This window comes from Trachinotus anak, unplaced genomic scaffold (genome assembly GCF_046630095.1).
Source record: "Trachinotus anak isolate AG129_WGS33_773 ecotype Australia unplaced genomic scaffold, CSIRO_AGI_Tana_v1 ptg000016l, whole genome shotgun sequence".
Taxonomy (NCBI): domain Eukaryota; kingdom Metazoa; phylum Chordata; class Actinopteri; order Carangiformes; family Carangidae; genus Trachinotus; species Trachinotus anak.
Window position 1 is genome coordinate 12151738 of NW_027273867.1, and position 21563 is coordinate 12173300.

The 21563-nt window shown below is 42.5% G+C and overlaps 3 protein-coding genes and 1 long non-coding RNA gene across 5 annotated transcripts; 2 read left to right on the forward strand and 2 right to left on the reverse strand.

Moving 5' to 3' along the window:
• Positions 1–108: 108 nt before the first annotated feature.
• Positions 109–5381, forward strand: klhl7 (kelch-like family member 7). The gene is made up of 12 exons (XM_071501220.1): positions 109–530; positions 693–795; positions 1213–1306; positions 1459–1583; positions 1901–2076; positions 2304–2478; positions 2838–2980; positions 3256–3496; positions 3663–3864; positions 4200–4306; positions 4421–4598; positions 5075–5381. Exons 1-12 carry the CDS (start codon positions 402–404, stop codon positions 5238–5240), a joined length of 1839 nt encoding a protein of 612 aa, XP_071357321.1. The 5' UTR covers positions 109–401; the 3' UTR covers positions 5241–5381.
• A 1010-nt stretch (positions 5382–6391) lies between these two features.
• On the reverse strand, positions 6392–10535 carry aste1b (asteroid homolog 1b). 2 transcript variants are annotated; one of them, XM_071501219.1, is made up of 7 exons: positions 10402–10535; positions 9490–9740; positions 9081–9347; positions 7907–8961; positions 7571–7802; positions 7251–7443; positions 6392–6843 (listed from the first exon to the last, which is right to left on the reverse strand). In XM_071501219.1, exons 2-7 carry the CDS (start codon positions 9725–9727, stop codon positions 6531–6533), a joined length of 2298 nt encoding a protein of 765 aa, XP_071357320.1. In that variant the 5' UTR covers positions 9728–9740; positions 10402–10535; the 3' UTR covers positions 6392–6530. The 2 variants fall into 2 exon arrangements, with proteins under 2 accessions (XP_071357320.1, XP_071357319.1); XM_071501218.1 differs by lacking the exon at positions 10402–10535 and adding an exon at positions 10048–10179.
• On the forward strand, positions 10295–18915 carry smarcc1b (SWI/SNF related BAF chromatin remodeling complex subunit C1b). Its single transcript, XM_071501216.1, has 28 exons — positions 10295–10551; positions 10905–11024; positions 11423–11508; positions 11638–11719; positions 11804–11896; positions 12075–12144; positions 12242–12311; positions 12401–12476; positions 12763–12888; positions 13131–13213; positions 13307–13413; positions 13537–13596; positions 13748–13776; positions 13921–14036; positions 14143–14214; positions 14304–14417; positions 14714–14867; positions 14978–15088; positions 15307–15366; positions 15568–15826; positions 15943–16014; positions 16102–16148; positions 16260–16368; positions 16463–16605; positions 17909–18043; positions 18190–18322; positions 18418–18504; positions 18620–18915. The coding sequence occupies exons 1-28, from the start codon at positions 10375–10377 to the stop codon at positions 18685–18687; spliced, it is 2859 nt and encodes a 952-aa protein (XP_071357317.1). The 5' UTR covers positions 10295–10374; the 3' UTR covers positions 18688–18915.
• A 1295-nt stretch (positions 18916–20210) lies between these two features.
• Positions 20211–21035, reverse strand: LOC139634642 (uncharacterized). The gene is made up of 2 exons (XR_011694011.1): positions 20952–21035; positions 20211–20344 (listed from the first exon to the last, which is right to left on the reverse strand). It is a non-coding gene; the product is annotated as an uncharacterized lncRNA (long non-coding RNA).
• Between the last annotated feature and the right edge of the window lie 528 nt (positions 21036–21563).

Below are 21563 nucleotides of genomic sequence, written 5' to 3' on the forward strand. Positions count from 1 at the left end.
TTTCATGTCACACTGTTAAAGCTTCGCAAACCTGCAGGTTAATCTGTAATCTGTCGCTTCTGCCGCTAGAGGGCAAACGCGCGTTTATTCAACAATAAGCGAATCGTAGAAGAAGAAGGAACCCGCAACCCAAGCTACACAGTGCAGTTGTAGCTTAAAAAATACGCCACGCTAATGCTTTTTACTGCTCTTTTCCACATATGACAGCAAGTTCACCTTTAAAATTTTATCTCTACTTGCTTTCAAGGTGAAGCTGCATTCAAAGTGGCGGCTTTTTAATTCGTAAAAAAAACAAAAACAAAAACACAACAAGCCGCTCTTGTCTAGTGAGACAATTGTCAACAAAGAGACCGCGGCTGCACACCGCTGGCAGTGGAGCTCAAAGCGACATCCTGGCTGACATGACGGGGATAGCCTCTCCAGAGAAGGCGTCCAGCGCCAAGAAGAAGAGCGAGAGGAAGTGTGCCACCAAAGAGGAGTACAGACAGCTGTCCAGCATCATGGGAGTCATGAACAACCTGAGGAAGCAGGTGTGTGGATGTGGGAGACAACACTAAACAAGAGTGGGAGCAGGACCTCTCATGTCCTATATGAGTGTGTGTATGTGTGTGTGTGCGTGCATACTGCTATGAACATGTATGTCCCACCCTGTCTGGACACATGATAAACATGTTTGTGTGTGTTTTCTGCAGGGTACCCTCTGTGATGTGACACTGGTGGTTCAGGGGAAACATTTTCCTGCCCACAGAGTAGTGCTGGCAGCTGCAAGCCACTTCTTCAGCCTCATGTTCACCAGTAAGTGTGCGCGCACACAAACACATGATCATGGACAACCCCACTTACAGTAAGGCACTGATTTCAAATAGTTTTCTGTCATATGAGGCACGGAGGCATGTTGGGGAAATGCTCATAAGTAATCTGTTTTGTTTGAAAATAAATACATTTGTACTGTTGTGGACCAATGGTTGATTTAGAGCCAAAGAAAATAAATATTCACCCATAACCGAGGACAACAGGTCCTCTGTACACGTGAAAAAATGCCAAGATAATTAATTTCAGAAACCAAAATCATATGTGCGATTAAGCATTATCAATTATACAGCGCTTTCCAAGATGTTGCCAAGCATTGCAGGAAAAATACCTCATGCTGCCGCATGTTGCTGGATGTTTCTCTGTTCTGTGAAGTCTTTCTCTCTTTTTCCTCACCTCCAGCCAGAATGATGGAGTCGATGTCCCATGAGGTGGAGCTGAGAAGTGCTGAGCCCGAGATCATTGAGCTGTTGATTGAGTTTATCTACACAGCTCGGTAAGAATTTTGGCAAGCATAAGGCTTGAAAGCTTAAAGGGAGGATCATTTTGAGAAGTACGGTTTAAAACTGATATAAAATACTGTGGCCTGATGCTGCCAAGATCTGGATCTTATGAAGAGATGTGTGCATTTGCATGTGTATGTGCTAGGATCTCGGTGAACAGCAGTAATGTCCAGTCGTTGTTGGATGCAGCCAACCAGTACCAGATTGAGCCTGTGAAGAAGATGTGTGTGGAGTTCCTCAAAGGACAGATTGATGCAACAAACTGTTTGGGTAAGAGGAGCACTTAACCCAGGTTAAATCTTATCTCTTTTCTTTTTACCCTACAATTTTGTGAGTGCTTTGATGCTTCGTCTATTGATTCACCCACAGTTAGTAGTTATTACATAATGAGTAGACTAAAGGCCAGTATGCTCCAACCTGAGTACTTGTGCTTGTTTACATTTAATAGCCAGATAAGAGTCTGGTACGTAAAGAGCTCTTCTGTTTGTTTAAATATAAAAAAAACAAATATTATCCAAATATTTAAATTACTTTTCCAATCATGTCACTCATTAGAGGAGAAGACTGATCCTTCTTCTGTCCTGCAGGTATTTCAGCCCTTGCAGACTGTATGGACTGTCCAGAGCTGAAAGCAGCAGCAGAGGACTTTTTCCAGCTCCACTTCACTGAAGTCTACAAACTGGATGAGTTCCTGCAACTGGATGTGACACAGCTCACACACCTACTGCACCAGGACAAACTCACCGTCCGTGCTGAGGCCCAGGTACACATGTAGACATTCTTTGATTATGCGGTTCATTTCATTTGTGCTATAATTTTCTAGAAATCTGGAGACATCCCTAACAACTTTTTGTGAAGCATAACTTAGATTACTAAATGTATGGGTTCATTACATCAGGACAAAGTTGATTGGTAGCCTTGATTAAAAAGATAGTGTATCCCCCATAACATAAGTTTTAACATGTTTTGTCGTTGCATATGTTCCCAAAGATTTATGACGCAGCAGTGCGCTGGCTGAAGTACGATGTGTGCAACAGACAGCAGTACATGGTGGAGGTACTGGGGTGTGTTCGCTTCCCCTTGGTCTCCAAAACCTTCCTGTCTAAGACAGTGCAGGCTGAGCCCCTCATCCAGGACAACCCACAGTGCCTCAAGATGGTCATAAGTGAGTAGAAGTGTAGTGCATTCATGTGAAGGCACACAAAACATTGGTTTCTATGTGTGAAAATGTTATATTACTCTGGATCTTAGCTAAAGTATCTGTGTTGTACTTTATTAAAATACTAAAAGGTTAAATATTTATTATTATTAAGGGTGAAATTTGAGGTTTTAGCAGAGCAGAAGCATATCATATGAGCCACCACAAACAAATGTAGGTAATTCAGATTCATGAGAGCAAGTTGATGTGAAAATTACATCAGAGCTTAGGACTGCTTGGTTGACATCAGTGCACACCAACACCCACACCCACAGACACAGGCACGTAGACACAGACAAAAATAAAACAGTCTGTTTTTGTCCCAGGTGGGATGCGCTACCACCTGCTGTCTCTGGAGGACCGGGAGGACCTGGGAGAGAGCAGCAGACCGAGACGGAAGAAGCACGACTACCGCATCGCGCTGTTTGGAGGCTCCCAGCCACAATCCTGCCGCTACTTCAACCCCAAGGTAACAGGCTCCAGATGTGAACAGATTTTTACCCACAGGAGCAATCACACACAATTCAAGAACCATAAAATGTAGTATGGATATGTACTCTTATTCAGTATTACAGTGTAATCAAAAAGCTAAAGATAAGGCTTTTACATACATTTTTAAATTTTAGTTTTTCAGTAAAATTTTTTACATTCCTGGATTAGACGATGAAGAATATTTTTTGGATTGTTATTTTGTTTATTTGTTTGTTATCCAGCGGTCAAGTGTCAGTCTGGCTTTCATTGCAGGACTCCAGCTGGACAGACATCCGCTGCCCCTTCGAGAAGCGCAGGGACGCCACAGCCGTCTTCTGGGACAATGTGGTCTACATCCTGGGTGGCTCACAGCTGTTCCCCATCAAGCGTATGGACTGCTACAACGTCCTGAAGGACAGCTGGTACTCTAAGCTGGGTCCACCCACACCACGCGACAGTCTGGCTGCCTGCGCCGCCCAGGGCAAGATCTACACATCTGGGGGGTCAGAAGTGGGTGAGCACAGGGATGTGAGAGAAAGGGTTTAGATTTTCATAATGACTTGCATTTTAGGTTTAGAAAAGTACAGGAAATTATACTGATGATCCTACATGGGTTAAATACCACCCATTTTTGCAAATATCTGATCGTGGTGCTACGTACTGTATGTGTGTGTCTACAGGCAGCTCAGCCTTGGACCTTTTTGAATGTTACGACACCAGGACGGAGTCGTGGCAGGTGAAAACCAGCATGCTGATGGCCCGCTGCAGCCACGGTTCAGTGGAAGCCAATGGGCTCATCTATGTCTGTGGAGGAACAGTTGGCAACAATGTGTCTGGCAGGGTCCTCAACAACTGTGAGGTGTATGACCCCAACACACAACAGTGAGTCGCACAAACACACAGCTCTGTACGGCTCAAGGAATGATGCACTGTGCGCTCGTGTGTGCTCACAATCCTGAGACTTTTATTTAATCCACTGGCAGAGTGAATGGATATAATAATGAAAAGGAATATGAGAGAAAAGACTGTTGCATTATGGCTCTGTACTGACCTTATTATTTATAGCTTAGTGTGTATAAACCTATTGATTTTGTTTTGTTAAATTCATTTGTCCCCAAAACTGACAGAGAAATAAGATAACAGGTGTCTGTCTCTCTTACACTCTAATTTTCCCTAACAATGAATGCCTTCCTCTGTCTGCCTCTTCCTGTCCTCAGATGGAGGGAGCTGTGTGGGATGAGAGAGGCCAGGAAGAACCACGGGCTGGTGGTGGTCAACAACAGGATCTATGCTGTTGGAGGGCAGGGGGCACTAGGTAATAAAACTGAAACTGTAATAACACTAGTAAACACAGTAGCTGTGGCACATGGTACATGAAAAGTGTTCTTGAGGCATCTGTATGAAACTGTTTTTGTGTATGTGTTTCTTGTCGGTGGACTGGACTCGGTGGAGTACTACGACATCGCTAGTAACGAGTGGCGTGCTGCCTCACCGATGCCATGGCGAGGCGTAACGGTGAAGTGCGCGGCAGTCGGTGATGTAATTTATGTTCTGGCGGGGTTCCAAGGTGTGGGGCGGCTCGGACACGTCCTGGAGTACCACACTGACACCGACAGGTTGGTATAGTAGATAAATATAGCTTAAATAAAAGAAATCATATCACCATGAATAGACATTACTTACGTCTTTGTCATCATCATGTGGTGTGAAAACTTGATTGATAATTAAATGGACATAACCACTGCCTTGATTTCTCTCCTGTTTGCTTATTTCGTTAATTAAAATGATCTTAATCCACTTTTGTGGCTGTTGTGGCTTGACTCACAAATTCATTAATTATTTTGAGTAGTTAATTTAGCCAGGTATTCATCACTATTATTCTTACCAGTAAAGACGAACCATTGTCTACACTGTTTTAGTTGCAGTTCTTCACAAAATGTTGAATTCTGTCACTTACAGGGAATACCGGGAATCTATAAAAAGACACGATAGCTTGTTTAAACACTAAATCTAACCACCCCACCAAGACTGCAGGTTTTGATCTTCATTCCTGTTTCATGCTGTCTCTAAATCAGTTTTCTTCCGTGTTCAGGTGGGTGACCTGCAGCAAAGTGCGAGCGTTTCCCGTCACAAGCTGCCTCATCTGCGTGGTCGACACGTGTGGAGTGAATGAAGACGAAGACATGGACCTTATAGAATCTCAGTCACACACGGCATCCACTGCCTCTCCATCTGCCTCGACCTCATCATCGTCATAGGACGAGAGGAAGTTTTAGTGTATTTTATGTCGTGATGTTTTATGACAGCTGTGGCTGCCACTGCATTAGGCCTCCAATAGAATATGGAGCTGATTTACGTGAGGCAAGACCTGGCTTTTCAGGAAGAGTCAGTCATGCTTAGAGAGCTCATGCCAATGTAAATATTCATGTGTGTATATCGGTAGTCATGTTCTTCAACTATGTCCAGTAGCCAAATTTCTTTTTAACTTTTACCTGCACCTGAAATGCAGGTCCTTATGTTGAAGCTCCAATGGGACGCTATTCACAAATTGATGTTTTAGGGGACAAGGAGGCTTTTAATGAGAGATGTTAGTCAGGTTGGATACCCGGACTGGTTTTGAAAAAAATCTTAAAAAAAAGAAAAAGACTGATTAATACAGTCAAAGAATTGAGAATCTGAGTTCTTCTCCTTATTTTAAAGACGTTTGTAATTTTGTTATTGTAGTTTGTGAATTATGTACTGTTACAGAGTGTACACATACTGCATTTATGTATAGCTGAATCCTGTGTTGTATTATATATAGTTAATAACAGTGCGTCTGTAATACACTGTAACTTAAAACTGACTTTACGGAGAATTAATAAACAGTTTATTCTCAGATCCTCAGATTCTCAGATGTGGTTACAATCTAAAAACTAGCTGAATATGATGCTTTAAAAATCATGCTTCTGAGTTTGATTTATATTTTTTTAATAGAGAAATATGAGTAAACAATTCAGGATCACCAAATTCATGAGTATTAAGGCATCCGCGATAAAATGACATACAATTTCATATATTGCTTATTAAGATGACATTAGCTGCCATACAACTTTCTGGTCACTGCTGATGAAATAAGACATCTCTACATTCACTGTTTAAATCTTGTGCTGACATAAGTGAATAAAACCCTCAGGTTGGAAACAATTGCATGAATAAAAAATGACATTACTTTGATCAAAGCTCTTATAAATCTGCTAAAATATGTCAAGAGTGGACTTTGGAAAAACCACTCAGGTATTCTGATGCAAATGTTTTGACATCACAGTATTTGAGATTGTAATGGCAACTGGAACATAAAAAGCAGGTAGTTATCACTGAGGGAGGTTATATTAGTGCAATAGAAATATAAAGGTTGACGCACAGTGGTAAACATGAAGAGGTGTTATTCTTCACTTGAAAATGACCGTAGCATTCCCTGAGCATGTTTTAGAAACCACTGGAATGTCCTCCCTCATTTGGCCCCTAGCAAGTGCTTCATATCGATTCGTTCTGTTTTCTCCGCCTGCTCACCAATCATCATCAGACTCTTCCTCGCTCATCAGGAGAGCAAACCTGTTGTTAATCTCCTCGGTCCCTTGACCCCCTCCCCGCGCTCCTCTTCCACCTCCCCTTCGTCCTCTCCTTACACGGCCTCTGCCTCTCCTCCCTCTGCCTGCAGCCGAAGAGGAGGCATGGGCTTTGAAGCTGCACTTCCTCACAGCTTCCAGGAGGGAGAAGTAGAGTTGTCCAGACAAGGAGCCCCCAGCTAGGAGAGATTCGGCAGCTCGGCCCCCTTTTATATACTTGAGGAGGCCGTGCACCAAGGTACCGCTGAACAACCTGAGACACAGAGAGGGGAAGGGAGACAACCAAATGATAAGACAAATGATTCTTTTTTTTAATTTGGGTGAGTTGACCCTTTAAGTGTATTGATTTGACTGAAATGAAAAGCACTGGGACCCTTTGCCATAAGCAATGTGAGAAATGTTCGCATCAATGATAAACAATTAGTAGACCAGTCAATCACTGCAAAATTATTTCCCACAAATACTAATTATCACTTAACTGATTAAGAAAAATATTAAGCACAAATGCAAATGGTGATGGACATTTATCACTACTTTCTGATATTTTATAGACTAAAATGACGGATTAATCGATAACGAAAATAGACATAAGTTGCAGCTCTGGTTTTCATACATGGGAAATGCAAACTGTGTTTTCTTTTTTATGTCCCTGTGTCCTACCATGACAAGTTGGGTTCAGGCAGCGGCAGCAACAGCAGCTGATTGAGACACAGTGCACTCCAGAGGCAGGCCTGCCATTGGCTGAGACTGTGAGCCACTCCGACGTCCAAGCCCCGTCTTTCCCCTGGTCTCACACGTTGTCGTTCCAGCCCTGCCAACACATTGCGCTCTGCAGCCCAGTTTGGCTGTGGGACTAGGATGATACACAGCAGCAACAGGTTTTAGATCAATAAGAGTGGATTACTGTTTGCCTCGTTGTTGAGGGATGTTTTAGTCTTTGTAACCTTGTGGAATAAAATGGCAGATAGAGCACAACTAACCAGCATATTGGTAATGGGTAGCTCCAGGCTGGTTGTTCCAGGACAGTTCTCCATAGACCATGCCCAGCACCAAGGCCTGGACCTGGGGCTGTGAGGGGGTAGGTATGGCCTCTCGCAGCCAGAAGCCTGTCACTGCTACAGCGAGCCTCAGGTGGAGAGGAACAGCAGCCAGGTCAGACTCCTTCACTCCTAAGACTTCTAACAGGGCACCAAGACGGACTGCCACAGGAGCCTGTATAAAATCAATGGACAATTAATTTTAGGAATTGTATATACCAAAACATATAAAGACAAATATGGTCAATATAAGAGAAAACATTTTATTGTCATGTTTACCTGGCCTAGTGTATCCAGATGTATAGGGATTCTTGGTGGATGTGCCTCTGCTTGGTTTTTTTTCAAGTTCAGGTCCGAACGGTCGTATTCCTCCACACAAATGGGGGCACTGGAGCCCTGAGCCTGCAATGCAGCTCCACTAGCTGCTTGTTCCTTGTTAAATCCTACATTTACACCCTGCTGTGTGGGTAAAATGATTCCCCTACCTCCAGCGCTTTTACCACCTCCCCTTCCTCTTCCCCCTCGCCCTCTCCCACCTCTCACACCTTGGCTGAAGTTTTCTTGTACCATCATATCCTGTGCTTGGACAGCACCTCCTGGTCCCCTCAATAACTGCTCACTGCCACCCCTACCCTGAGGCACATTATACTGGCCTCTTTGCTGTAATATCCCATATATAGCCTGACGTATAGCTCTGGCACTACAGTGGCTGCTGGACAGTTTGCTGTTCTCCACCTGTGGAATGAGCAGGACCTTACGCATCACCAGAGCATCCACCACCAAGGGGGCCAAAAGCCCCTTTGCTGCAGCCAGGGAAAGGCACTCTGGTAGCTGTACGAGCCCAGAAATCCACCCTCCTGGAGCTGGCTTATCTCCAGAGAACCAGAGAGCCAGGGAGCTCTGGGGGGTGAGGTGGTACTCCTGCATACCTGCCCACAGCTCTGAACTCAGCCCACCTTTCTGTCTTCTCTTGCCCCAACCACCTTCCTCCCCCATTAGCCTGCTCACTTCCTCCAGGGCCTCTGCTGGGCTTGAAAAAGAAGACAGCCAAACAAGGATACCCTCGATGCGAGAGGAGGGTGCTCTACCCTTACCTCTGCCACCCCCTCTCCCTAATGCGCTAACATCTAACAGAGCAAGCAGTGTTTCAGCATCTTTTGGAACGCCATAGTCGTTACCAGTCAGGACGGCACACAAGGGTAGCAACTGTGGATTCATTCCCCCAAACCAGCGACAAAGCCCATTAGTGGTGTAGCACCGAGCTGAGATATAGCGATGAGAGGCTTTACCGTTAAGGTTGGTCCACTGGAAAAAACTAAATGGCAGGTAACCACCTAAGGTGAGACACAGAAGACAAAAACTTGTGTAACAACACCAAAATCAAAATAACTAAAATCAATCCAATTCATTGCAATAGGCTGTTTGGATACAAAAATCCTTGCACTACCCACACCTGGCAGGTCAAAGATATAAAAGTCACTGTCATTGGTCAGAACTGGGCAGTTCCACTGGTGAGCCAAGCATGCGATCTCCCAGTCAGCCTCAGCTGAACACTGGTATAGTGGCACTCTTCTCTGGCTGAGGACCTGAATGAAGACATCTCTTGTGAGGATGGGAAGAATAGAGCCACTGCGGCCATGAGAGATACTGTCTGCCTCCCTTATCTTGGACTGCAGGCGTTGACGCAGAGTAGGAAACTTCTTGTCACTTGGATCAATCCCTTAAAGTCACAAAAAAAGACAAAATTATATATTTGAGGGTCACAACTCTATTGTTAAAGTAAAATTTCTCGAGTTTTCTACAATAAAGGAGCGGATGGGAGGCAAGATTTTTATTGGGTTGTTATTCTACAGCATCTTTACCTCCATCCAGTACCACATATGGCTGGATGTTGCAGGCTGCCAACGCAGAGAGGAATTGGGTGAGAAGGCGAGCAAAAGCATCATAGTCCCCGCCATGCTGCTGGTCCAAACCGTGGTTAAAGTAGAGGCGGAAATACAGACTGCAACCATCAATAACGAGGCGACTGTCCCTGAACTTCACATCTTGGAGGAACTGTCTGTTCCCCTCAACATAGGTGGTCAGACCCTGGACACCCATGGGATCTCGGGGCCTAGGAAAACATGGAGAAGTTGAATGAGTTCTTGTTACTCACAGGAGTGCTGGTGCTTCACTGCCTAGTAGTTTCCACTGTCTGCTTGGTCTGAGGGTGTGTGGGTCTGTGGTTTTGCAGATATCTTATTATAGAATGTAACGGAAAAGAAACTCGCTGCCTCAGCTGGACAGGAGTTCCCCCCCCCCCCCAAAAAAAAAGACTGCAACAAGAGACTAAAGGCAACTTATAAGTAAATTTTCAAACAAATATTCGAAGGGGAGTTTTGAATTAGAGCATTAAAATATGTGAGTTGCTACATACTGACCTGTCTCACTTTTTCACTTCTGTTTACATTTCCTGCGCAGTTACTTCCTGGTCATGTATCATCAAAGTAAAAGTCCTAGTTTGCAAATGTGTGTTTTCTGTTGTGCATACAATAATATGTTTATAATATGTTTTAAGCATGTACTACTTAAACTAAAAAGTACACAATTTAATTCAAATATCACTTGAAAATGTAAAAATGTTAAAAACTAAAATGTAGTAAACCCTTATGCCGAAATGCACCGATCGCGGTGCATCTCGCGAGAGAAAGCGAGAACACACAAGCTAGCAGTTTTGTTCTCCCGTTTGAAATTAATCTCGTATTTTTATGGCCACAATGTCCGGAGGAGCAAACCTCGGGATTCCCGGGACGAGCCAGACCGGCTCCGGGATGACTGTGCATCGGAAAAAAGACAGCAGTCCGTCCGCCTGGTTCTGGGAGAGCCCAGATACTTTAGCCCAACTGGAGGTGGTGCGCCAGTGGATCGGGAAGCACTACAAAAAGGTAGTTAGCTGTCCAGGAAGCTAGCTAACAAGCTAGCCGCCCCCTGCTACTATACCCAATGGCTCACACTGTAAACAAACATCTCATGCTGGATAACGTTACCTTTGCACTGGCTAGCGAGATTTGTGTAATGGGACTTAATGGTGCTGTGCCTATTTAAGACAAAACATAAAGTTCAAATGTTGCGAAAACCTAGCGGTTAATCAGCCCTAACACATTGGTGAGGCTGTCGGGAAATGCAGGAAGACAATGTTAAGGTTTTAAATTATAGCTTATGTGTTATTAATGATATAAAGCATGCTGAAATTCTACTTCTTTCAAAATGTGTGTGCGTGTGCGTGTGTGTGTGTCAGTTTGTGTTGGTGGATGCTCCATCGTGCCAGGCCTTGGCTGCAGTCACTTTACAGCTGCTCCAGTTTCAAGAGGATGCCTTTGGCCGACAAGCTACCAGTCCTGCTCTCACCAAATTGCCTGTGAGTCTGTCTGTCACTGTTTCACTTTGTTGTATTCTAGAATTAGAGATCAGAGTACCTGGTTCATTGGTTGTTTGCAGGCTCCAAAGTGTCCAACTTTAGTCATTTATGTTGCATTAGTGTTTTTGTGTTTTCTTTGTGTATCATTCTATTGTTGTATGACCAAGGACAGATGGATAGATTTGTTTGTCAACAGTAAGGGTTAATATTAGACTTAATTCCCTTATTCTTGACAACAAAAATTGAAGAGGATGGAAATGCAACAAATCTGACAGTTAATTTCCATTATAGTCCTTGACAGAAAGGGGAAAAAATAAGATGACAGATCTTAAAGTCTTGCACAATGGGTTAAAACATGCAAAGTAGAAGAAACAGCAATTATTATCATTTCTTCTTAGGCACAATGCTTCCTGGACTTGCGACCAGGGGGTGGACTCTGCCACATTCTGGGCACTGCCTACAAGTTCAAGGCAGAGCAAGGCTGGTGAGTGTCAAGCCTCATGTACCATCACCATTTCACAGTGATATGCCCTCACAAAACCTAGTCTGCATTTGGTTGATTATGTCTTAGAGTGTCTTTAGTATCTCTTTGTTCCTCTCCACACCTTCACAGGCGAAGGTTTGACTTGCAGAATCCATCAAGAACAGAGAGGAATGTGGAGATGTTTGGTGCAATTGAAGGGGCACTTATCCAGGTGACAAAGAGACACACATACTCAGACACCAGAGTACCAAAGACACACCACTGATGAACTTGCACCTGTTTTGTGTGTCTACAGAACAACTGTATGTCACTGCCTGTGGTATATCTGGACCCCACTCTCGATCAGGAGTTGGCAAGCAGACTGACCAATATCATCACCAGGCACCAGGTAAAGTGCTGCACAGGAGAGTCAGGGATATGTCAATAGAACTACTTAAGAGAGAAAACCTATGCTAGAAATACAGATTAAAAGTATACTAAGGCTGATCTGACTGATAAAAACTACTGTAGCTCTGGTAATGTAGTTCCTTCTCAGTGCTGCTGGGTCACAGTTTGTCCTTGCACAGGGTACACTCACTGAGGACCAAACACTCGCCAGTCACCACATCTACCCCTCAGCTGCTTCTACAGAGGAAGGTCAGTTCAATTTGCGCATGCACAGTATGTGTGTTTGTTATTGTTGTGAATGTCTAGTACCACTTTAACTTAATACATTTTTTATACATATCTTCAGATGAGTGGATGTGTCCTGTCATGCGAAAAGACAAGTATGTCTTGGTACACTGGGGTATGCACCCTGACAGGTAATGCGCAAGCACCCACATTAACAAATAGGTGCTCATACACAATAAGAATGTGGACCCGTTATGTCTCATGTCCCTTTTTTTAACAGTTATGATAGCTGGTTGTCCTCAAGTGACGTTGAAGGGGAGGTTGAAGAGCCACCACATCCAGAGAAACCCAGGAGGGTGAGCATTAATATGCACCACATTAAAACAGTGTTCAGAATTAACTTTTTGTCTCATCTGCTGAGGCATCCAGCTTGGGGTCTGTTTGCTCCTGTGCTGTTTGATTTGCTTACAGTTAAAGAGAGTACGACAGTCGACAGGGACAAAAAGTCTGAGTTGAGATTAACTTGCGTCTCTTGGTGTGATCTGATGTGGTTTAATTTTGGACAATGATGAGATAGACCGAAACACACTACTCCACACCTGAATTCCTTATTTAATATTTGTGTTTGTTTGTGTATTCCAGGTCCATGCTGGTTGGGTTTTGGACACAGATGTTTTCAATGAGTGGATGAACGAGGAAGACTATTGTGTGGATGAGAGGAATGTACCGATTATCCTCCGCCAGCGTATTCACCTCCGAGATGACCAGGTTTGTGTGAAGCTGTAGGCACAGGAGGTCTGGAGGGCTTGTGAAAGGATACTGTTATCTATTATTAACACTCAGTCAAATAGTGGACAGTTAATTCAACTCCAGGAAGCAAGTGTGATCTTTTAGACTTTCATTTTTTTTCCGAATGTGAAGGGTTTAATCTTTCTTGTTTCAGTCAGACACTTACACTCTTGTTCTTTTTGGGGTTTTTTTTCCCCCACTACCTCTACGCTATCTTCCAGGACTCAAAGTCCACCCCATCTAAAAAGAGAAGACGATCCCCCTCTCCTCCTTCCTCTGAAGGCAGGAAGAAAGGAAAGAAGGGGTAAGAGGCAACTGTTTCATCCTAGCAGGAGAGTGTACTTCTGTTTTTGGCATTTTGGTGCAATGTCTCAGAACTGATGTTTTGTGTGTACAGGAGAAGGCGTGGACAACAGGAGGAAGAGCCAGAAGAGGACCTGACCAAAGACATGGAGGACCCTACACCTGTTCCTAACATGGAGGAGGTCATACTACCCAAGAATGGTAAAACACTCAAACATTGTGACCATAACTCACTAAAATATTTTGCATGAGTGAAGGTTTTCAGATGGGTTATATGTCATTAAGTTGTTCTTAATTTCTTTCTTTCTTTCTTTCTCTGTTTAGTCAACCTGAAGAAAGACAGTGAGAATACTCCTGTCAAAGGAGGCACCATGGCTGACCTGGGTAAGCTTGCATGTGTTCATGGTAAATGTTTCCAAATGAAACTAGAATGTCTATAGGTTCCCAGATTTAAAAAGATTAAAAATAAAATGTAATATGCTTTTGTTTGTGTGTATGCATTTGGATTTTTCATCTCTCACTGTTTCTCTTCCAGATGAACAGGAGGATGATTTTCCAGGAAGGGTATATATCATGTCTTTCTTTTTTTTATTTTATTTTATTTTTTTTTTAAATCAGAATGTTTTTTAATTGGGTAGTCTGTATTAAGTATTTTTGTTGCAGCAGAGCAAAAGTGGTGTTGAATTCACACTGTGTGTATGTGTACAGGAGGATGAAGAGGGTAGAGGAGAGATGCCACGCTTATCAGAGGGGGAGGAGAATATCACAGAACAAACCCATCACATTATTATACCAAGCTACACGTCTTGGTTCAATTACAACAGGTAAACAAGCACATACAGATACATAAACCTTTACTGGCACTGACATGTTCTCTTATTAATCAATACATGCCTGACATTAGAGAACTTCTGTGTCCATGTCTCCCAGCACTCACTTAATAGAGAAACGTGCACTGCCTGAATTCTTTAATGGGAAGAACAAGTCCAAATCTCCAGAAATGTGAGTACTGCTGACAATCAAGAAATCACCATTAACTTAGAAGATGGGAAATGCCTCACCAACAGCATGATCTTCCCTGTACATTGCAGTTACCTGGCATACCGCAACTTCATGATCGACACATACCGGCTCAACCCCCAGGAATACCTCAGTTCAACGTCCTGCAGACGCAACCTCACCGGAGACGTCTGTGCTGTCATGAGGTATAACTTAGTGTGTGGGTGTTTGCTACGTCTGCTGCATCTGCTAAATTAAGTGTAGTATTATATGTAGGCGTTCAGGTTTGTAAATGTGTTAACTAATTAAATCTGTTAATGTTGCGAGGGAGCGTGCGGTATGTGGTGTAGTTAATGGGACTGCAGTTTGAAGGCAGCATTTATTTTTAAATACAACATGCCACATGCTGATTTGTCAGTGTATTTATTTTTTGTCATTCATGGAGACAGTTTTCCAGCTGCATTAAAGTGAAATGAAAAAGAAAAAATATTCCTGTGTCCAGGGTCCATGCGTTTTTGGAGCAGTGGGGTTTGATTAACTACCAAGTGGACGCCGAGAGCAGACCCCTCCCCATGGGACCTCCACCCACCCCTCATTTCAACGTACTGGCTGACACACCGTCTGGGCTGGCCCCGCTACAACACAAACCCCTGCAGGTAACACACCCACCCATCCACACACACGCACACACAACAAGAGCTCTACACAGATGGACATGAAACGCCTCTTGATGGTCTCTGCTGCTCGCTCTCACTCACTCTTGCAGGTGACGGCCTCGCAGCACATGTTGTATTTCCCAGAGAAGACCAGAGAGAAGCCTTCAGACTGCCAGAACTTCGGCCTGCGCACCGACATCTACGCCAAGAAACACCCGAAGGTCTCACACAGTAACAATACAAATATACCGAAAATGGCATTCATTTTCATTTTTCTCATGTCCAGGTGCTATGTCTGGTAGAAAGGATTAATATATTTTTATATATTACCAGTCCCCGTTTTCATTACTATCTGAAATTAGGTGTGAAAAAGTTATTTTATTTTGTTTCATTATGTTTCATTATTATTAATAAATGAATCTTATGCCATCTGTCTCAGACTAAAGGAGCAAGTGCAGGAAGGGAATGGACAGAGCAAGAGACACTCTTGTTATTAGAGGTAAGTAAATCACTTGTATGTTGTATGTGTATGTTTTCTATCATGGATCTCACACATGACTCATTGCTTTTCTAGAAGGGAAAGGGCTGGTTTTAGATTTAGAAGAATCTTTTAGATAGGCCCTGATGTTTTGCAACTGTGTTCTGAGCCTTGCCTGTTCCTCTGTCTGTCCCCTTCACTTGTCTCCTGTGTCTCTCTCAGGCCTTAGAGGTTTACAGAGACGACTGGAACAAAGTATCCGAGCATGTGGGCTCCAGAACGCAGGACGACTGTATCCTCCACTTCCTCCGTCTGCCAATAGAAGACCCTTATCTAGAAGACTCCTCGGCCTCTCTGGGTCCACTGGCATACCAGCCTGTGCCTTTCAGCCAATCAGAGAACCCCGTTATGAGCACTGTGGCCTTCCTGGCATCTGTGGTGGATCCACGGGTGGCATCGGCTGCAGCTAAGGCCGCACTGGGTGAGAGGACGGAGGCACAAGTGCTAATTTGTGTGTAGTCTAGGTTATGGTATAGCTATGAGATAGTATACTGTATGTACAGAGTGCGTGTTGTGATTCTACATCTTTGTCTTCAGAGGAGTTTTCCCGAGTGCAGGAGGACTCAGTGGATAAGGTCCCTGAAATCTCCAACCAACCCGAAAAAACAGGTAAGACTTAAATATAACATGCACATAATCACACTCAATTCAATGTTTCTTTATACAGTCTATATTCTGTCTTTTTCTGTCCTTTAGAATCGATGGATGCAGAAAAAATGGAGACAAACTCCACTTCCCATCAGGTAATGCAACAACAAGAGCTTAGAGAGAGTTTTTATTGTGTCTCCTGGTGATTTTTGTAGCTTAAGGTCTGTGTGTTTGTGTGTGTGTGTGTGTATTTGGATCTGTTTCAGGTCCCTGGAAGGGCGGATGGGCTCAAAGTGGAACCTAGTGGGGCTAAAGTGGAGGGAGATCGAGTCAAAAGGGAAAATGCAGAAAATGTTCTGGGAGAGGAGAGAGATGGTATGTAAATTAGTACAATATGTATCTGCTGTATACAGTATATACTGCATGTGTGTATAACTGGCTATAGAATGAAATACTCTCTATGATCTAGGAAGGGGAGATGATGACGAGAGCTTAGGGCGGCGAGAGGGAGACGGGGACGAGGGGAGAAGAGTGATGGAGCAGGAGCTGGTGGAGGGCAGTGTTGCCACGGCAGCAGCATCTGCTCTGGCCTCAGCTGCCACAAAGGCCAAGGTAAAGCCCACCCTCTCACTTCAAAACTGACCAATCATTGGAGGATAAAGTGAAGTAATGGTTGTCATTTTAAATTGTTTTTTTTTTTTTCAGTTGTGTTAGGTCCCCTAGCAACCAAAACAGGCTCCTTGGAGACCAGTTCAGTACCTGGCTTTGCACGTGTAATTGACATTGACAAAGGCCAATGCTGAGATTATTTAGATTTCCAACCAAAAGCAAAAATTAAAAATGTCTGTTTTATGTTACAATGGAGGAGAAGACAATTTAGACATGCAATCATCTGTCCTCAGTAGTTTTCTGTATAATACACTGCTTCACCAGGAAACCTCCGTTGGTAACACCCATGTACTGATTTAAACAAAAATGTATTATAATATAATATCAAAATTAACACAATGTCCATTGTGATATTGACTTTTAAATCCAAAAGTGGACTTCAAATGTAGAGTAATTTCATTACCACACTCTGTGTCTATGTTGGAAAACCTAAAACAAAATATACTCATTCTTCTTGCTAAGAATGAGTAAAGATGGATACTTCCCACATGTTTAATTGTTAAATATGAAGGTACGACAACAGCTTAACCGACATCTTGTCATCTTTACACTTTGGTTTTTGTACAAATGAAACACAAGACGTAACATCTTCATCAATGAGCTTTAGAGGGGCTTGATTTTGGTTGACAGAACCAGGCTACCTGGTGTCCCCCTACTTGCAGACTTTGTGCTTAAGTAATTGGTTACAGAGAGTGGTATCGATCTTCTCATTTAACCCCTGGTAAGAAAGCAAATACGTGTATTTCGCTTGAACAGAGAAGGCTACAGGTATATCTCAGGTCTCAATGTAAGTCTCTGCTATATCGCTCTGTCTCGCGTGTGGCAAAGAGGTGATCCTGTCCACAGTCATGGCTAACTACTGTGGTATAGCTCTAGCAATAATATAAACTTAAAATGCGTTCTGTCAAGATGTATGGTCAGGTCAATTATAGTCCAATGCCTTATTTGCTTGATCTGGTAGTTTTCTTCCATCCAGTCTCTTCATTTGTATTCTCTCTCCATCCCTGCCACGCGCCGGCACACCCAATTTATTCTACCCTCATCTGCCACGTCTCACCTCATATCTTTTCTCTTCTTCCTCTTTGTTTTCGTTCTTTATCTTACCTCTGCTACTTTTTTTTCATTTCCATTGCTTAACCGTGTCACAAACACTTACCACCCAGTCTCTCACTTATTTGTGGATTCATTTTCTTTCTAACTTTATCCTCTTCTAACTGCCTCCATCTCTTTCTTCCCGTATTTGCAGCACTTGGCAGCAGTAGAAGAGAGGAAGATCAAGTCCCTGGTGGCTCTACTGGTGGAGACTCAGATGAAGAAGCTGGAGATCAAGCTGAGACACTTTGAGGAACTGGAGACCATCATGGACCGCGAGAAAGAGGCTGTGAGTGATTCTAATATCTGCCTAGCCCATAGCAAAGATGATCAAACCTTCTTCAGGGTTTATGTCCAGAACCAACAGTAGCATGGCTATCTCATATCACTTAGCCTTTGTGTGTGTGTGTGTGTGTATGTATGTGTGACATGCAGCTGGAGCAGCAGCGGCAGCAGCTTCTATCAGAGAGACAGACTTTCCACACCGAACAGCTGAAACAAGCAGAGATGAAGGTCCGCCAGCAGAGGGAGCAGCAGGGGCAGCCGGGATACACAATGCAGCATTCTGGTCAGGCCACACACACAAACACATGCGCACGCACATGCACATTAAATCATTGTTTGAACCTACTCCTAACATTTAAGTCCTCCCTCCTTCTTCAGGACAGTCCATGCCAAACCGGATAATGCCAAGTGGAGGCAATACCCAGCCGATGGCCCCCCGACACCCTGGAGCTCCCAACGGCATGTGTAAGTGTCCTTTACTGTTGTCTCTTGTTTCTGAAGCTGTTACTTTTTGATCTGATTCCATTATTATTATTTTGATCCTATTCTTTGGGGTTGACGACAATAACTTCTCCTTCAGACCCGTCCTCACAGCCTGATGGGATCGCACCAGCTCAGCCCGGTCCTCCAGCATCCACCCACAGCTGAAATAACCAGAAAACAAGATACACCCACACACACACACCAATTTTCCCTCAAGTAGGACACACATAAAAATGTAACACTGGCATACATGTTCAGGAACAACTGCATAAAATTGAAGTCCGTAACTCCTCAGTAGCCACACATTTATAAATATTGAAATATTTGTGCTCTGATGTCAGAGTTGAGAAATCTGCAGATTGAACTCAACTCATTAAAGTTGTTTTATATGAAGCTTTTGTTTTTGTTTTATTTTATTGTCCAATGTTCCTTGTGGGTCTGTGTGATTATGTCAGTGTTGACGCGTATCACAAAACACTATTTGGTGCATGGGATTCACTGAATGCCAGAAATAGCTCAAGATTTACAACAAATGTGAACAAACACTGCAAACAGTGGAAAAAACTATTAAAGTTAAACATCTATCTAAATTAAATTTGAGAGTACAATACCTGTACTTTCAGTTTGTAAAACTACAGGTTAGTGAGCTCAGATCTTAACACTTCCTGTCCCACATGTAAACTTATGTTCTTTCCCTCACATGGTACTTTCGAAGAGGGGTTGGAGGATGAGGAAAGGGGTGGTTGACCTCATAGCAGCCATTAAATAACTCAATCAATTCACTTACAAAAAGATGTATTTCACTGAAACAGTAGTTGAATGTTGTATTTGTATCAGTTTGTGATAACAGTGCTAAACAGTGCCACATCAGTGCCATCGCTTAAATCATGTGTTCAAAATGTTTACAGTACAACCATAAGTACGAAAGTATTATCAAGCAAAAAAGTTGTGAATGCAAAAATGTACTTCCACACCACAGATTGTTTACAATTTTTATTTTAATGCAGAGTAATTATTCCATTGATCCACTGATACTTGAAGTTAATTAGAGAAGAATAAAGTTGTAATGAACAGGTGATACAATACTTCCCTCTTACAATATCTTAGTCTGTAGAAATCTGTTGTTCTATAAAACCTACATTCAGTGTAGTCTAAAATCAGCTACAGCTGAAATACGTTTGAGACGTGTAATACCCTTTAAGTTTGGTCAGGTTGTGTAATCAAGATAAACAACTTTTGTTTGTACTATTAAATGACCAAAATGTGTTTAATGGTAATTGAGTGTCCTTTTAAAGATGGTGAAAAAAGAGGTGTCATCAGTGATCACTAGTTCAGTTTGTTTCCATTTAAGCAAAAATGAATCAGTGCCAAAGTTTAAACTGTTTGCAAGCAACCAACACATTGAGATATAAAGCAAGTAAGCATAAATTTGTTGTTACAGAATTTTCCTTCAAAACCACAGATTAATATGTGCAATGTATTTTTTTTAATTTGATAGTCATGATTAGTAGATATGAATATTATTAAGCTGAAGATCAGTCCATGGCGGTTCGTCCTTTTGTACTGGGTTTATTTTTTACTGAAAGAAGCAAAACAAATTATTTGAGTATTTGAGACCTTAATATCTAACATTTAAATGCACATTTATCAGACAAAAAGTTTCTTTTAGAAAGTTTTGAATCACTTACTTTTGGAAATGCACACAGCTCCCACAACTACTACTGCTGCTGCTGCTATTATAGCCAGAGAAGTGGGTGACACTGTCAAACCTGTTATCCCAATCGTCACTCCAATCCTTGCAACAGTCACACTTATAGCGTTCCTAAGAAAAGGAGTTAGCAACACACAGTTAGAGGAGGATTAGAAATTTTCATTACATTTTCAATGACAAAAGCTGTGTGTGTGTGTGTGTACTTCTGTGCTTGTGTATATTACAGTAAGAGGCTGTTTTTATTTTTTTTTTATTTTATGATTAAGAATTATTTTAAATGTAGTTGTCCAGGAACTCTCCTCTGCTAGTAGAGGAAAATGTTTGTTCAGCAAAAGTTCCTGCTTTGTACAAAATGTCAATATACTGTCCACACTTCATCACAAGTGGTGACATTCACACCAGCATCAACTTTACATTTTTGTATTATGCAAATACTATTCGCATTTTAACACACAGAACTAAGAGAGTAAAGATAGTAAGTTACACATCATAGCTACAAACTGATTCACTTCATTCAAAAGACCAAGATATAACATAACAACACGAAAATTTTGTAACAATTATAAAGTCAGTGCTTGTAACTAATGAGATTATCACTTTGCTTGTTTGAATAACCAGTGTAAGCACATTGGTAATTTTACTAGCAACAAACCCCTTTATCAGTCAACCACCAATAAACAGAAATGCATCACCTACAGTTGAACGTAAAATTACTTACACAGTCACAGTCATTTTTGATATCTTTGTCTCAACAGTCGTGTTCCCGGAGCAGGTCTGATTCCGACTTATGTGAAGTTTTGTGTTTAGTTTCAGTTGTGTATCAGCCCCTCCCGTTGGACTTCCTATCAGTCCTCCTGAAGGGCTGTGCCTCAGCACATTCAGCTGCTATGAGAAGATCTGAAAGTTTGCAGATTTTTAACCAAGAGATGTGCATTTGTTCTTTACAATGTAATGTTTCAGTGAATTAGGCTCTGCTGCGTGAATTTTGTACTATTCAAAGATTAGAATAAGAATAAAGGCGTCCTCTTATGCCTGTGTCTTTTCCTCCTGCATTTGTGTGTGTGCACTGTAGAAATACTCTGTGTGCGGGCTCTCTGCATCTTACATCAGAGTAATGTTTATTACAATCTGAAGAAAGTGAGCAGCAAAGGCAGAGGCTGTGTGTGCCCTCAGATACTTAGAGCAGCACGGGAAATTCAGGTTTGTCAGGAAGCTTTGTTTACACAGACCATGGTACTTTCAGTTTACTTCAGTGCTTCAGTACTATAAAACCTGCTTTATAACCTACTTTCCAGTCTAAAGTCTGCTTCAAATTAGTTTTACCAAATTA